The sequence below is a fragment of the Scyliorhinus torazame genome, chromosome 2 (genome assembly GCF_047496885.1).
Source record: "Scyliorhinus torazame isolate Kashiwa2021f chromosome 2, sScyTor2.1, whole genome shotgun sequence".
NCBI classification, from domain to species: Eukaryota; Metazoa; Chordata; class Chondrichthyes; order Carcharhiniformes; family Scyliorhinidae; genus Scyliorhinus; species Scyliorhinus torazame.
In genome coordinates, this window is record NC_092708.1 from 17,106,454 (window position 1) to 17,122,303 (window position 15,850).

The window sequence follows — 15,850 nt, forward strand, 5'->3', positions numbered from 1 at the left end:
AAAAGCTACCTAAGGGTATGAAGCAGAATTGACTGAAGCGAGCTGGGATGTCTGGTTAAGGGATAGGTCAGTAGAGAGACAGTGGAAGGCGTTTAAGGAGTTATTTCATAAAACTTTGCACAAGATGCATTCAAGTGGGAAGGAACAACTCTAGAAAAAGGATGAATCATTCATTACTAACTAAGGCAGTGAAAAAAATTTAATTGAAAGAAAAAGCATACAATTAGTGGCAGGTCAGAAGATTGGACAGAATATATAAACAACAGCAAAAGAATAACAAGGGAGAAATTAGGCTCGGGGAGAAAACTAGATAGAAATATAAGAACAGAGAGTTTCTACAGCTTTAAAAGGGAAAAGAGCAGAGTGAGTCTGAGGAATTAATGGAAAATAAAGAAATGAAGGAGGAACGAACAGATACATTGCGTTTGTCCTCAATGCAAAAGACATGAATAACAACCCAGAAATAATTGTAAATCGAGAGGTGAGAGGGTCAAGGAAAAACAATTGCAATCACCAAGGCAAAGGCACTGAGAAAATCATTACTAAAGGCTGACAAGTCCCCAGGACCTGATGGAATTCATCTGAGGGTCTTAACAGAAGTGGTTTCGGGGATAGTTGATACATTTGTTTTAATTTTCCAAAATTCCCTAGATTCTGGAAAGATGCCATCAGATTGGAAAATAGTGAATGTGGCGCCTCTATTCAAGAAAGGAAGGGGACAGAAAGTGGGAAATTACAGGCCAGTTATCTTACTATCTGTCGTAGAGAAAATGCTGGAATCTCTGAGAAAATCTCAATGCAAAGAGACAGGGTCAACATGGTTTTGTGAAGGGGAAATTATTTTTGACTAATTTATTGGAGTTCTTCTGAGGAAATAACGAGTAACGTGAATAGAGGGAAACTCTTGGATGTGGTGTTTTTGGATTTTCAGAAGGCATTTGACACGGTGCCATACTAAAGATTACTGCACAAATTAAGAGCTCATGGCAGAACTTGTTTAAAAGATACTTGGATCTGCATCTGAAATTAAAAAAAAAAAATTAGAGTACCCAATTAATTTTTTCCAATGAAGGGGCAATTTAGCGTGGCCAATCCACCTACCCTGCACATCTTTGGGTTGTGGGGGCGAAACCCACGCAAACACTGGGAGAATGTGCAAACTCCACACGGACCCAGAACCGGGATCGAACCTGGGACCTCGGCGCTGTGAGGCCGCAGTGCGGACCACTGCGCTAACGTGCTGCCCACTGCATCTGAAATATTGTAACTTGTAAGGCTTATGGACCAGGTGCTGGAGAATGGGATTAAAATGAGCGGCTAATTTATTTTTTGACCGGCGCAGACACGATGGGCTGAATGGCCTCTTTCTGCACCATAAACTCTCTGTGGTGTAGGGATAGGAGATTGGTTACCTAGCAGGAAGCAGATAGTAGGGATAAATGGGCCATGTCTGGGTTGGGAATGCCCTGTTGCCTCACGGCGCCTGAAGTCCCAGGTTCGATCCCGGCTCTGGGTCACTGTCCGTGTGGAGTTTGCACATTCTCCCCGTGTCTGCATGGGTTTCACCCTCACAACCCAAAGATGTGCTGGTTAGGTGGATTGGCCACGCTAAATTGCCCCTTAATTGGAAAAAAATTAATTGGGCACTCTAAATTTATAAGGAAAGCAATAAATGTCTGGGTTGGGAAGATATAACAAATGGAGTGTCACAGGGCTGAGTGCTGGGCCTTGATGGAATCCTGATATTGATGAATCCTTGTATTTTCTCTCAATAAAAGGACCAATTCCGTGCAATGGTAAAGTTCACTTTTGACTTTAATGTTAGCGGCTGACGATACACAATTTCTGATATTCCGATAAAACAATTCGGCCAACTGGCCAGTACAAAACGTAATAAACTTAGAAGTGATTTAAAGAAGAAGGCACAAGACAAAGCAAAGGAGCATGGGTCAGGGACCGGCTTGGAGAGAGAGAGAGATAGATGGTTTGAACAGAAGCGAACTTGCTGTGGGCACCTCTGTTTTAGGGAGATGCTTATCTTTGGGTTAACCCTTGCTTTGTTTCTCATTGGCCTGGAGGACCCTGTCTTCGGTTTTGCCCAGCGAGATGTCTGTCAACTAGCTGATAAGGTTATCAGTACAGATTGGATGGAATTTGCTGCAGTATGACCTCATTTTGTTCAAGTTTGTACCTCTGTGTGTGCATCTTTTAAGGTATCAGAACTTGATCTCTTTAATGGGTTTGTCTGAGGAAATTGAAACTTGACTAATCTCTGTCTGGCAGAGCTTCCCCCCTCTGGCTGTTTCTATCACTACGAATGGCATTCTAGTATCGGGTGCATACCTTTTTGTAAGATCAAATCAGACTGAATTTAGAGTACCCAAATTAGGGGCAGCATGGTAGCGCAAGTGACTAGCACTGTGGCTTCACAGCGCCAGTGTCCCAGGTTCGTTTCCCCGCTGGGTCACTGTCTGTGCGGAGTCTGCACGTTCTCCCCGTGTCTGCATGGGTTTCCTCCGGGTGCTCCGGTTTCCTCCCACAGTCCAAAGATGTGCAGGTTAGGTGGATTGGCCATGCTAAATTGCCCTTAGTGTCCAAAAGATTAAGAGGGTTTATTGAGTTATGGGGATAGGGTGCAAGTGAGAGCTTAAGTGGGTCGGTGCATTCTCGATGGGCCGAATGGCCTCCTTCTGCACTCTACGTTCTATGAATACACAAGCTTCTTATTTTTAAGACTACGTTTTCCCAGTTCAGAAACTTACTGAGACTTTGTTCTTAATGCCACTTTCCTAATTAAAACATGGTTCTTGATTGTAGGCTTTCAACAAATCCCTCGAGTATCAAAACTTAGTTCCATCAGGCCTCAAACTATTTACAACCTATATAAATGACTTGGAGGAACGGACTGGACTGAATGTATGTTTGCTAAATTTGCTGATAATACAAAGATCGATAGGAAGGTAAGTTTTGAAGAGGACATTCTGCAAAGTGATATAGGTCAAGTGGTTGGGCAAAAAATTAGCAGCTGCAATATACCGTGGAAAAGTATGAACTTGTTCATTTTGGGAGGAAGAATAGAAAAGCAGAATATTATTTAACAAGAGAAAGGCTGCAGAACTCTGATGTTCAGAGGAATCTGGGTGTCCTGGTACATGAATTACAAAACGTTAGAATGCAGGTACAGCAAGTGAAGAGGAGGCAAATGGAATGTTAGTGTTTATTGCAAAGGGAATGGAATATAAAAGTAGGGACGTTTTGCTACAATTGTACAGGCATTGGTGAGACCAGAGCTTGTGTGTTGTGTACAGTTTTGTTCTTATTTAAGAAATGATATAATTGCATTAGAAACAGTTCAGACAGGTTCACTTGACTAATTCCTAGGATGAATGGGTTATCTTGCGAGGAAAGATTGGACAGGTTGGGCCTGTATCCAGTCGAGTTTAGAAGAATTAGAGGTGATCTTATTGGAAAGTATAAGGTCCTGAGGAGACTTGACAGGGTGGACGCTGAGAGGATATTGCCCCTTGTGGGAGAGGCCAGAAAGTAGAGCAGAGGCCGCAATCAGATCAGCCACTACCTTATCAAATGATAGTGAAGGCTTGAGGGGCTGAATGGCCTACTCCCTCAATTTGTTTGTTTATTTTGCCAGTCACCTTAAATCAGTATCCTCTGGGAATGGGAACATTTTCTCCCTGTCTACGCTGTCCAGACCCCTCATAGTTTTGAACGTCTTTGTCAAATCTCCTCCCAACTTTCTCCGAGGAACACAACTCCAACTTGTACAATCTATCCTCGTCACGTAATGAAGTCCCTTGTTCCTGGAACAATGCTTCCAAACATTTTCTACACCGTCTCTGACTCCTTCACATCGTTCTTGAAGTGTGGGGCCCAGGACTGGGCACACTACTCCAGATGAGACCGAAGCAGTGTTTCATAAAGGCCCGCTCTAACTTGCTTTTGGACTCTATGCCTCTGTTTGTAAAGCACAGGATCCCGAGTGCATTTTTAATTGCATTTGAAACTTGGCCTGCCTTTCAACGATTTCTGCACCTGTATTCCCACAGAATTCTTACAGTGCAGAAGGAGGCCATTTGGCCCATTGATCTTCACCGACCCTCTGAAATAGCACCCCGCCCTATCCCCATAACCCTGCACAACTTGAGACACTAAGGGGCAATTTATCATTGCCAATCCACCTAACCTGCACATATTTGGACTGGGAGGAAACCGGAGCACCCAGAGGAAACCCACGCACACACGGGGAGGATGTGCAAACCACACAGTCACCCAAGGCCAGGATTGAAACTGGGACCTCGGCGCCATGAGGCAGCAATGTTAACCACTGTGCCACCGTGCTGCCCCCGCCTTTTGAATTGTATTCTTTATTTTATATTTCCTTACCCTGCCCTTCCTATCAAACAGGTTCGATTCCCGGCTTGGCCACTGTGCAGAGTCTGCCCGTTCTCCCTGTGTCTGCGTGGGTTTCCTCCGGGTGCTCCGGTTTCCTCCCACAAGTCCCGAAACACGCGCTTGTTAGGTGAATTGGACATTCTGAATTCTCCCTCCGTGTACTCGAACAGGCGCCGGTGACTGGCGGCTAGGGGCTTTTCACAGTAACTTCATTGCAGTGTTAATATAAGCCTACTTGTGACAATAATAAAGATAATAATAAAATGAATCACTTCACACTTCTCTGCATTATATTTAATCTGCCACTTGACCGCCCGTTCCACAACCTGTCCGTATCCTCTTGAAGTCTGTCACTATTCTCCTCACAGTTCATGACACTTCCAAGTTTTGGCCCATCTACAAATTTTGAAATTGTGAATTGTGTATTCGAGTCTAAGTCATTAATATATGTCAAGAAAAGCTGGAGTTCTGATCCTGATTCCTGGAGACCTCCATTGTGCGCCTCTCCTCCAGTCCGAAAAACAACTCTATTACTCTTTTGTGTCCTTTTGGGACACAGCCTTTAACTTTGCTCACAAGCCTGTTTGTGGCACTCTAACAAATGCCTTTTGGAAGTCCATCGACCCTGTCTGTTACCTCTTCAAAAAACACAATCAATTTAGTTAAAAATGATTTGCCCTTCACAAATCCATGCTGGCTTTCCTTCATTAATCAAGTGACTGTTCATTTTGTCCTGGGCTACGATTTCTCACCACTGAGGTTAAACTGGTTTGCCTGCAGTTACTGAGCTTATCATTGCATCGTTTTTATGAACAAGGCTGCAATGTTAGCAATTCTCCATTAGTAGGAGGATTGGTAGTCAGTCTCTGCAATTTCCACCCTTACTTCACTCAATATTCTAGGATGTATCTGACCCAGTCCTGGTGACTTAGAAATATAAAGTCGAGCCAATGTTTCTAATATTACGTCCAACCATCTTCAGCTGCTTCATCAATGACCTTACTTCCAACACATGGTCAGATGTGGGGATGTTCGCTGATGATTGCACAATGTTCAGCAACATTCGCGACTCCTCATACTTTGAAGCAGTCCACTTGAAAATGCAAAAAGACCTGGACAATATCCAGGCTTGAGTTGACAAGTGGCAGATAACATTTGCACCGCACATTGCCAGGCAAAGACCATCTCCAGTAAGAAAGAATCAAACCATCGTCCCTTGACATTCATAGAACATAGAACATAGAAAATACAGCACAGAACAGGCCCTTCGGCCCACGATGTTGTGCCGAACCTTTGTCCTAGATTAATCATAGATTATCATTGAATTTACAGTGCAGAAGGAGGCCATTCGGCCCTTTGAGTCTGCACCGGCTCTTGGAAAGAGCACCCTACCCAAACTCAACACCTCCGCCCAACACCAAGGGCAATTTGGACATTAAGGGCAATTTATCATTGGCAAATTCACCTAATCCGCACATCTTTGGACTGTGGGAGGAAACCGGAGCACCCGGAGGAAACCCACGCAGACACGGGGAGGACGTGCAGACTCCGCACAGACAGTGACCCAAGCCGGAATCGAACCTGGGACCCTGGAGCTGTGAAGCAATTGTGCTATCCACAATGCTACCGTGCTGCCCTTGAGAACAAATAAATCTACACTATATCATTTTACCTTAATCCATGTACCTATCCAATAGCTGCTTGAAGGTCCCTAATGTTCCCGACTCAACTACTTCCACAGGCAGTGCATTCCATGCCCCCACTACTCTCTGGGTAAAGAACCTACCTCTGATATCCCTCCTATATCTTCCACCTTTCACCTTAAATTTATGTCCCCTTGTAATGGTTTGTTCCACCCGGGGAAAAAGTCTCTGACTGTCTACTCTATCTATTCCCCTGATCATCTTATAAACCTCTATCAAGTCGCCCCTCATCCTTCTCCATTCTAATGAGAAAAGGCCTAGCACCCTCAACCTTTCCTCGTAAGACCTACTCTCCATTCCAGGCAACATCCTGGTAAATCTTCTTTGCACCTTTTCCAAAGCTTCCACATCCTTCCTAAAATGAGGCGACCAAAACTGTACACAATACTCCAAATGTGGCCTTACCAAAGTTTTGTACAGCTGCATCATCACCTCACGACTCTTAAATTCAATCCCTCTGTTAATGAACACGAGCACACCATAGGCCTTCTTCACAGCTCTATCCACTTGAGTGGCGACTTTCAAAGATGTATGAACATAGACCCCAAGATCTCTCTGCTCCTCCACATTGCCAAGAACTCTACCATAAACCCTGTATTCCGCATTCATATTTGTCCTTCCAAAATGGACAACCTCACACTTTTCAGGGTTAAACTCCATCTGCCACTTCTCAGCCCAGCTCTGCATCCTATCTATGTCTCTTTGCAGCCGACAACAGCCCTCCTTACTATCCACAACTCCACCAATCTTCGTATCGTCTGCAAATTTACTGACCCACCCTTCAACTCCCTCATCCAAGTCATTAATGAAAATCACAAACAGCAGAGGACCCAGAACTGATCCCTGCGGTACGCCACTGGTAACTGGGATCCAGGCTGAATATTTGCCATTCAACGGCATTACCATCGCTGAATCCCCCACTATCAACATCCTGGGGGTTACCGTTGACCAGAAACCGAACTGGACGAGCCATATATATATATATATATATATATATACTGAGGTTACTAGAGCAGGTCAGAGGCTGGGAATTCCACAGCAAGTAACTCATCTCCTCTCTCTCTCTCTCTCTCTCTCTCTCTCTCTCTCTCTCTCTTCCCCCCCCCCCCGAAAAACCTGCCTACCACCTGCAAGGCACAAATACTCCCCACTTGCCTGGGTGAGTGCAGCTCCAACACTCAAGAAGATCGACACCATGCAGGACAAAGCAGCCCCGCTTGATTGCTCCTTCCACAAACATTCAAACCCTCCACCAATGCCAAACAGTGGCAGCCGTGCGTACCATCTGCAGAATGCACTGCAGTATCTCACCGAGGTTCCTTAGCACCTTCCAAACCCATGACTACGACCATCTAGAAGGACAAGGGCAGCAGATACCTGGGAACCCCACCACCTGAAGGTTCCCCTCCAAGTCACTCACCACCCTGACTTGGAAATATATCGCCGTTCCTTCACTGTCACTGGGGCAACATCCTGAAACTCCCTCCCTAACAGCATAGCGGCTGTAACTGCACCTTAGGGACTGCAGCGGTTCTAGAAGGCAGCTCACTCCCACCTTCTGAAGGGCAACTAAGGATGGGCAATAAATGCTGGCCTAACCAGCGACACCCACACCCCGTAAATTAATTTTAAAAATTTAAAAAAACTAAACCACCAGAAGCAGATTAACTGGACATTTCTCTCAATGCTTATCGCAACCGTTGCTGTGTGCAAAAGGTCCAATGGCATTGTCCTGTCTAAAATCAGTAACAGCGATTTACACAGTGTTACGCAGTGACAGACCCGTCCCCACCAGTACTGTACCCCAGTGTTACGCAGTGACAGACCCGTCCCCACCTGTACTGTACCCCAGTGTTATACAGTGACAGACCCGTCCCCACCAGTACTGTACCCCAGTGTTATACAGTGACAGACCCGTCCCCACCAGTACTGTACCCCAGTGTTATACAGTGACAGACCCGTCCCCACCAGTACTGTACCCCAATGTTATACAGTGACAGACCCGTCCCCACCAGTACTGTACCCCAGTGTTATACAGTGACAGACCCGTCCCCACCAGCACTGTACCCCAGTGTTATACAGTGACAGACCCGTCCCCAACAGTACTGCACCCCAGTGTTATACAGTGACAGACCCGTCCCCACCAGTACTGCACCACAGTGTTATACAGTGACAGACCCATCCCCACCAGTACTGTACCCCAGTGTTATACAGTGACAGACCCGTCCCCACCAGTACTGTACCCCAGTGTTATACAGTGACAGACCCGTCCCCACCAGTACTGTACCCCAGTGTTATACAGTGACAGACCCGTCCCCACCTGTACTGTACCCCAGTGTTATACAGTGACAGACCCGTCCCCACCAGTACTGTACCCCAGTGTTATACAGTGACAGACCCGTCCCCACCAGTACTGTACCCCAGTGTTATACAGTGACAGACCCGTCCCCACCAGTACTGTACCCCAGTGTTATACAGTGGCAGACCCACCCCCACCAGTACTGTACCCCAGTGTTACACAGTGACAGACCCGTCCCCACCAGTACTGTACCCCAGTGTTATACAGTGACAGACCCGTCCCCACCTGTACTGTACCCCAGTGTTATACAGTGACAGACGCGTCCCCACCAGCACTGTACCCCAGTGTTATACAGTGACAGACCTGTCCCCACCAGTACTGTACCTCAGTGTTATACAGCGACAGACCCGTCCCCACCTGTACTGTACCCCAGTGTTATACAGCGACAGACCCATCCCCACCAGTACTGTACCCCAGTGTTATACAGTGACAGACGCGTCCCCACCAGTACTGTACCCCAGTGTTATACAGTGACAGACCCGTCCCTACCAGTACTGTACCCCAGTGTTATACAGTGACAGACCCGTCCCCACCTGTACTGTACCCCAGTGTTATACAGTGACAGACGCATCCCCACCAGTACTGTACCCCAGTGTTATACAGTGACAGACACATCCCCACCACTACTGTATCCCGGTGTTATACAGTGACAGACCCATCCCCACCAGTACTGTACCCCAGTGTTATACAGCGACAGACCCATCTCCACCAGTACTGTACCCCAGTGTTATGCAGTGACAGACCCGTCCCCACCAGTACTGTACCCCAATGTTATACAGTGACAGACGCGTCCCCACCAGTACTGTACCCCAGTGTTATACAGTGACAGACCCGTCCCTACCAGTACTGTACCCCAGTATTATAAAGTGACAGACCCATCCCCACCAGTACTGTACCCCAGTGTTATACAGCGACAGACTTGTCCCCACCAGTACTGTACCCCAGTGTTATACAGCGACAGACCCGTCCCCACCAGTACTGTACCCTAGTGTTATACAGTGCCAGACCCGTCCCCACCACTACTGTATCCCGGTGCTATACAGTGACAGACCCGTCCCCACCAGTACTGTACCCCAGTGTTATACAGTGACAGACCCGTCCCCACCAGTACTGTACCCCAGTGTTATACAGTGACAGACCCATCCCCACCAGTACTGTGCCCCAGTGTTATACGGTGACAGACGCGTCCCCACCAGTACTGTACCCCAGTGTTATACAGTTTTATACAGTGACAGACCCGTCCCTACCAGTACTGTACCCCAGTATTATAAAGTGACAGACCCATCCCCACCAGTACTGTACCCCAGTGTTATACAGCGACAGACCCGTACCCACCAGTACTGTACCCCAGTGTTATACAGCGACAGACCCGTCCCCACCAGTACTGTACCCTAGTGTTATACAGTGCCAGACCCGTCCCCACCACTACTGTATCCCGGTGCTATACAGTGACAGACCCGTCCCCACCAGTCCTGTACCCCAGTGTTATACAGTGACAGACGCGTCCCCACCAGTACTGTACCCCAGTGTTATACATTGACAACCCGTCTCCATCAGTACTGTGCCCCAGTGTTATACAGTGACAGACCCATCCCCACCAGTACTGTACCCCAGTGTTATACAGTGACAGACCCATCCCCACCAGTACTGTACCCCAGTGCTGTACAGTGACAGACCCGTCCCCACCAGTACTGTACCCCAATGTTATACAGTGACAGACGCACCCCCACCAGTACTGTACCCCAGTGTTATACAGTGACAGACTCGTCCCTACCAGTACTGTACCCCAGTATTATAAAGTGACAGACCCATCCCCACCAGTACTGTACCCCAGTGTTATACAGTGACAGACCCATCCCCACCAGTACTGTTCCCCAGTGTTATACATTGACAACCCGTCTCCACCAGTACTGTACCCCAGTGTTATACAGTGACAGACCCATCCCCGCCAGTACTGTACCCCAGTGTTATACAGTGACAGGCCCGTCCCCACCAGTACTGTACCCCAGTGTTGTACAGTGACAGACCCGTCCCCACCAGTACTGTACCCCAATGTTATACAGTGACAGACGCGTCCCCATCAGTACTGTACCCCAGTGTTATACAGTGACAGACCCATCCCTACCAGTACTGTACCCCAGCATTATAAAGTGATAGACCCATCCCCACCAGTACTGTACCCCAATGTTATACAGTGACAGACGCGTCCCCACCAGTACTGTACCCCAGTGTTATACAGTTTTATACAGTGACAGACCCGTCCCTACCAGTACTGTACCCCAGTATTATAAAGTGACAGACCCATCCCCACCAGTACTGTACCCCAGTGTTATACAGCGACAGACCCGTCCCCACCAGTACTGTACCCCAGTGTTATACAGCGACAGACCCGTCCCCACCAGTGCTGTACCCTAGTGTTATACAGTGCCAGACCCGTCCCCACCACTACTGTATCCCGGTGCTATACAGTGACAGACCCGTCCCCACCAGTACTGTACCCCAGTGTTATACAGTGACAGACGCGTCCCCACCAATACTGTACCCCAGTGTTATACAGTGACAGACGCATCCCCACCTGTACTGTACCCCAGTGTTATACAGTGACAGACCCGCCCCACCAGTACTGTACCCCAGTGTTATACATTGACAACCCGTCTCCACCAGTACTGTACCCCAGTGTTATACAGTGACAGACCCATCCCCACCAGTACTGTACCCCAGTGTTATACAGTGACAGACCCATCCCCACCAGTACTGTTCCCCAGTGTTATACATTGACAACCCGTCTCCACCAGTACTGTACCCCAGTGTTATACAGTGACAGACCCATCCCCGCCAGTACTGTACCCCAGTGTTATACAGTGACAGACCCGTCCCCACCAGTACTGTACCCCAGTGTTGTACAGTGACAGACCCGTCCCCACCAGTACTGTACCCCAATGTTATACATTGACAGACGCGTCCCCACCAGTACTGTACCCCAGTGTTATACAGTGACAGACCCGTCCCTACCAGTACTGTACCCCAGCATTATAAAGTGATAGACGCATCCCCACCAGTACTGTACCCCAGTGTTATACAGCGACAGACCCGTCCCCACCAGTACTGTACCCCAGTGTTATACAGCGACAGACCCGTCCCCACCAGTACTGTACCCTAGTGTTATACAGTGCCCGACCCGTCCCCACCACTACTGTATCCCGGTGCTATACAGTGACAAACCCGTCCCCACCAGTTCTGTACCCCAGTGTAATACAGTGACAGACCCATCCCCACCAGTACTGTACCCCAGTGTTATACAGCGACAGACCCATCCCCACCAGTACTGTACCCCAGTGTTATACAGTGACAGACGCGTCCCCACCAGTACTGTACCCCAGTGTTATACAGTGACAGACGCGTCCCCACCAGTACTGTACCCCAGTGTTTTACAGTGACAGACGCGTCCCCACCAGTACTGTACCCTAGTGTTATACAGTGCCAGACCCGTCCCTACCAGTACTGTACCCCAGTATTATACAGTGACAGACGCGTCCCCACCAGTACTGTACCCCAGTGTTATACAGTGACAGACGCGTCCCCACCAGTACTGTACCCTAGTGTTATACAGTGACAGACGCATCCCCACCAGTACTGTACCCCAGTGTTATACAGTGACAGACGCGTCCCCACCAGTACTGTACCCCAGTGTTATACAGTGACAGACGCGTCCCCACCAGTACTGTACCCCAGTGTTATACAGTGACAGACCCTTCCCTACCAGTACTGTACCCCAGTATTATAAAGTGACAGACCCGTCCCCACCTGTACTGTACCCCAGTGTTATACAGTGACAGACCCGTCCCCACCAGTACTGTACCCCAGTGTTATACATTGACAACCCGTCTCCACCAGTACTGTACCCCAGTGTTATACAGTGACAGACCCATCCCCACCAGTACTGTACCCCAGTGTTATACAGTGACAGACCCGTCCCCACCAGTACTGTACCCCAGTGTTGTACAGTGACAGACCCGTCCCCACCAGTACTGTACCCCAATGTTATACAGTGACAGACGCGTCCCCACCAGTACTGTACCCCAGTGTTATACAGTGACAGACCCGTCCCTACCAGTACTGTACCCCAGTATTATAAAGTGACAGACCCATCCCCACCAGTACTGTACCCCAGTGTTATACAGTGACAGACCCATCCCCACCAATACTGTTCCCCAGTGTTATACATTGACAACCCGTCTCCACCAGTACTGTACCCCAGTGTTATACAGTGACAGACCCATCCCCACCAGTACTGTACCCCAGTGTTATACAGTGACAGACCCGTCCCCACCAATACTGTACCCCAGTGTTGTACAGTGACAGACCCGTCCCCACCAGTACTGTACCCCAATGTTATTCAGTGACAGACGCGTCCCCACCAGTACTGTACCCCAGTGTTATACAGTGACAGACCCGTCCCTACCAGTACTGTACCCCAGTATTATACAGTGACAGACGCGTCCCCACCAGTACTGTACCCCAGTGTTATACAGTGACAGACCCGTCCCCACCTGTACTGTACCCCAGTGTTATACAGTGACAGACCCGTCCCCACCAGTACTGTACCCCAGTGTTATACAGTGACAGACCCATCCCCACCAGTACTGTGCCCCAGTGTTATACGGTGACAGACCCGTCCACACCAGTACTGTACCCCAGTGTTGTACAGTGACAGACCCGTCCCCACCAGTACTGTACCCCAGTGTTATACAGTGACAGACCCATCCCCACCAGTACTGTTCCCCAGTGTTATACATTGACAACCCGTCTCCACCAGTACTGTACCCCAGTGTTATACAGTGACAGACCCATCCCCACCAGTACTGTACCCCAGTGTTATACAGTGACAGACCCGTCCCCACCAGTACTGTACCCCAGTGTTGTACAGTGACAGACCCGTCCCCACCAGTACTGTACCCCAGTGTTATACAGTGACAGACCCGTCCCCACCAGTACTGTACCCCAGTGTCATACAGTGACAGACCCATCCCAACCAGTACTGTACCCCAGTGTTATACAGTGACAGACCCGGCCCCACCAATACTGTACCCCAGTGTCATACAGTGACAGACCCATCCCCACCAGTACTGTACCCCAGTGTTATTCAATGACAGACCCGTCCCCACCAGTACTGTACCCCAGTGTTATACAGTGACAGACCCGTCCCCACCAGTACTGCACCCCAGTGTTATACAGTGACAGATCCATCCCCACCAGTACTGTTCCCCAGTGTTATACATTGACAACCCGTCTCCACCAGTACTGTACCCCAGTGTTATACAGTGACAGACCCGTCCCCACCAGTACTGCACCCCAGTGTTATACAGTGACAGATCCATCCCCACCAGTACTGTTCCCCAGTGTTATACATTGACAACCCGTCTCCACCAGTACTGTACCCCAGTGTTATACAGTGACAGACCCGTCCCCACCAGTACTGCACCCCAGTGTTATACAGTGACAGATCCATCCCCACCAGTACTGTACCCCAGTGTTATACAGTGACAGACCCGTCCCCACCAGTACTGCACCCCAGTGTTATACAGTGACAGACCCATCCCCACCAGTACTGTACCCCAGTGTTATACAGTGACAGACCTGTCCCCACCAATACTGTACCCCAGTGTTATACAGTGACAGACCCGTCCCCACCAGTACTGTACCCCAGTGTTATACAGTGACAGACCCATCCCCACCAGTACTGTACCCCAGTGTTATACAGTGACAGACCCGTCCCCACCAGTACTGTACCCCATTGTTATACAGTGACAGACCCGACCCACCAGTACTGTACCCCAGTGTTATACAGTGACAGACCCGTCCCCACCAGTACTGTACCCCAGTGTTATACAGTGACAGACCTGTCCCCACCAATACTGTACTCTCGCTAACCAACATCTCTAATTTTTCTCACCAGGTATAACGCACAGACGCGTCCCCACCAGTACTGTACCCCAGTGTTATACAGTGACAGACCCATCCCCACCAGTACTGTACCCCAGTGTTACACAGTGACAGACCCATCCCCACCAGTACTGTACCCCAGTGTTATACAGTGACAGACCCATCCCCACCAGTACTGTGCCCCAGTGTTGTACAGTGACAGACCCGTCCCCACCAGTACTGTACCCCAGTGTTATACAGTGACAGACCCATCCCCACCAGTACTGTACCGCAGTGTTACACAGTGACAGACCGGTCCCCACCAATACTGTACTCTCGCTAACCAACATCTCTAATTTTTCTCACCAGGTATAACGCACAGACCTGTACCCACCAGTACTGTATCCCAATGTTGTACAGTGTCCTCACCAGTACAGTGCCTTAGCAATCAAACAGCTCTAATTTCTATGGCCAGGTATAAACCGCAGACACAATCTAGTATGGTTTGTCTTTAAATGTTCCTCGGATCAAGTAGCCGGATTTGTGTTCCCGTCATTACAACTAGTGTCCCCACCGTTAATAATAATATAATAATCGCTTATTGTCACAAGTTGGCTTCAATTAAGTTACTGTGAAAAGCCCCTAGTCGCCATTCCGGCGCCTGTTCGGGGAGGCCGGTACGGGAATTGAACCCGCCCTGCTGCCTTGTTCTGCATTACAGGGCAGCTGTTTAGCCCACTGTGCTAAACCAGCCTCTATAATACTAGTGTCCCAGTTTTCGATTTGATTTATTATTGTCACATGTATCAGTATACAGTGAAAAGTGTTGTTTCCTGCATGGTATACAGACAATGTATAGCGTACATAGGGAAGGAGAGACTGCAGAATATAATGTTACAGTTATAGCAAGGTGTAGAGAAAAGATCAGCTTAATACGAGGCAGGTCCATTCAAAAGTAGAGAGTTTAAAAGAGTTAGAATGACGTTTTCGAAGCATAGAACGAGAGTAAAAGATAGAATTACAGGGTATGCTGGAGACAGCTTGCAAGAAATCGCCTCCCTCCGGCGCCATCTTTCTTTCACAAGTAACAAGTCTAATGTTACTTTGGGTGGATGTTTGTTGCTGCACATCACCAAACTCTCTCTCTCTCCCTCAGTACCACATGCGGATCCACCAAGATGAACGGAAATACCTGTGCCCAGAGTGTGGCTACAAGTGCAAGTGGATTAACCAACTCAAGTACCACATGACGAAACACACAGGTAAAACATAGCCAGAGCACTGTGCCAGATCACCTCACCAGACATGTATCGTCTGATTGTCAGAGATCACCCCACAATAGCTGTGCTGGTTACAGGAGTGTGCAGTTGAGCTGTTCCCTGCAGGGGGAGGGGGAGGTTACATGTTCTGGGAGTGGTACCTTTGCAGCCAAATTGTGTTTCCATCACACTTCCCG

The 15,850-nt window shown here is 48.5% G+C and overlaps 1 protein-coding gene across 4 annotated transcripts in view; it reads left to right on the plus strand.

Moving 5' to 3' along the window:
- znf142 (zinc finger protein 142) overlaps positions 1-15,850 on the plus strand; it is a 68,053-nt gene that overhangs the window by 48,004 nt on the left and 4,199 nt on the right. For all 4 annotated transcript variants that reach the window (XM_072468788.1, XM_072468794.1, XM_072468804.1 and 1 more), the window contains exon 8: positions 15,551-15,656. In XM_072468788.1, coding sequence (XP_072324889.1) covers positions 15,551-15,656 — 106 coding nt within the window. The remainder of the gene's footprint in view (positions 1-15,550; positions 15,657-15,850) is intronic.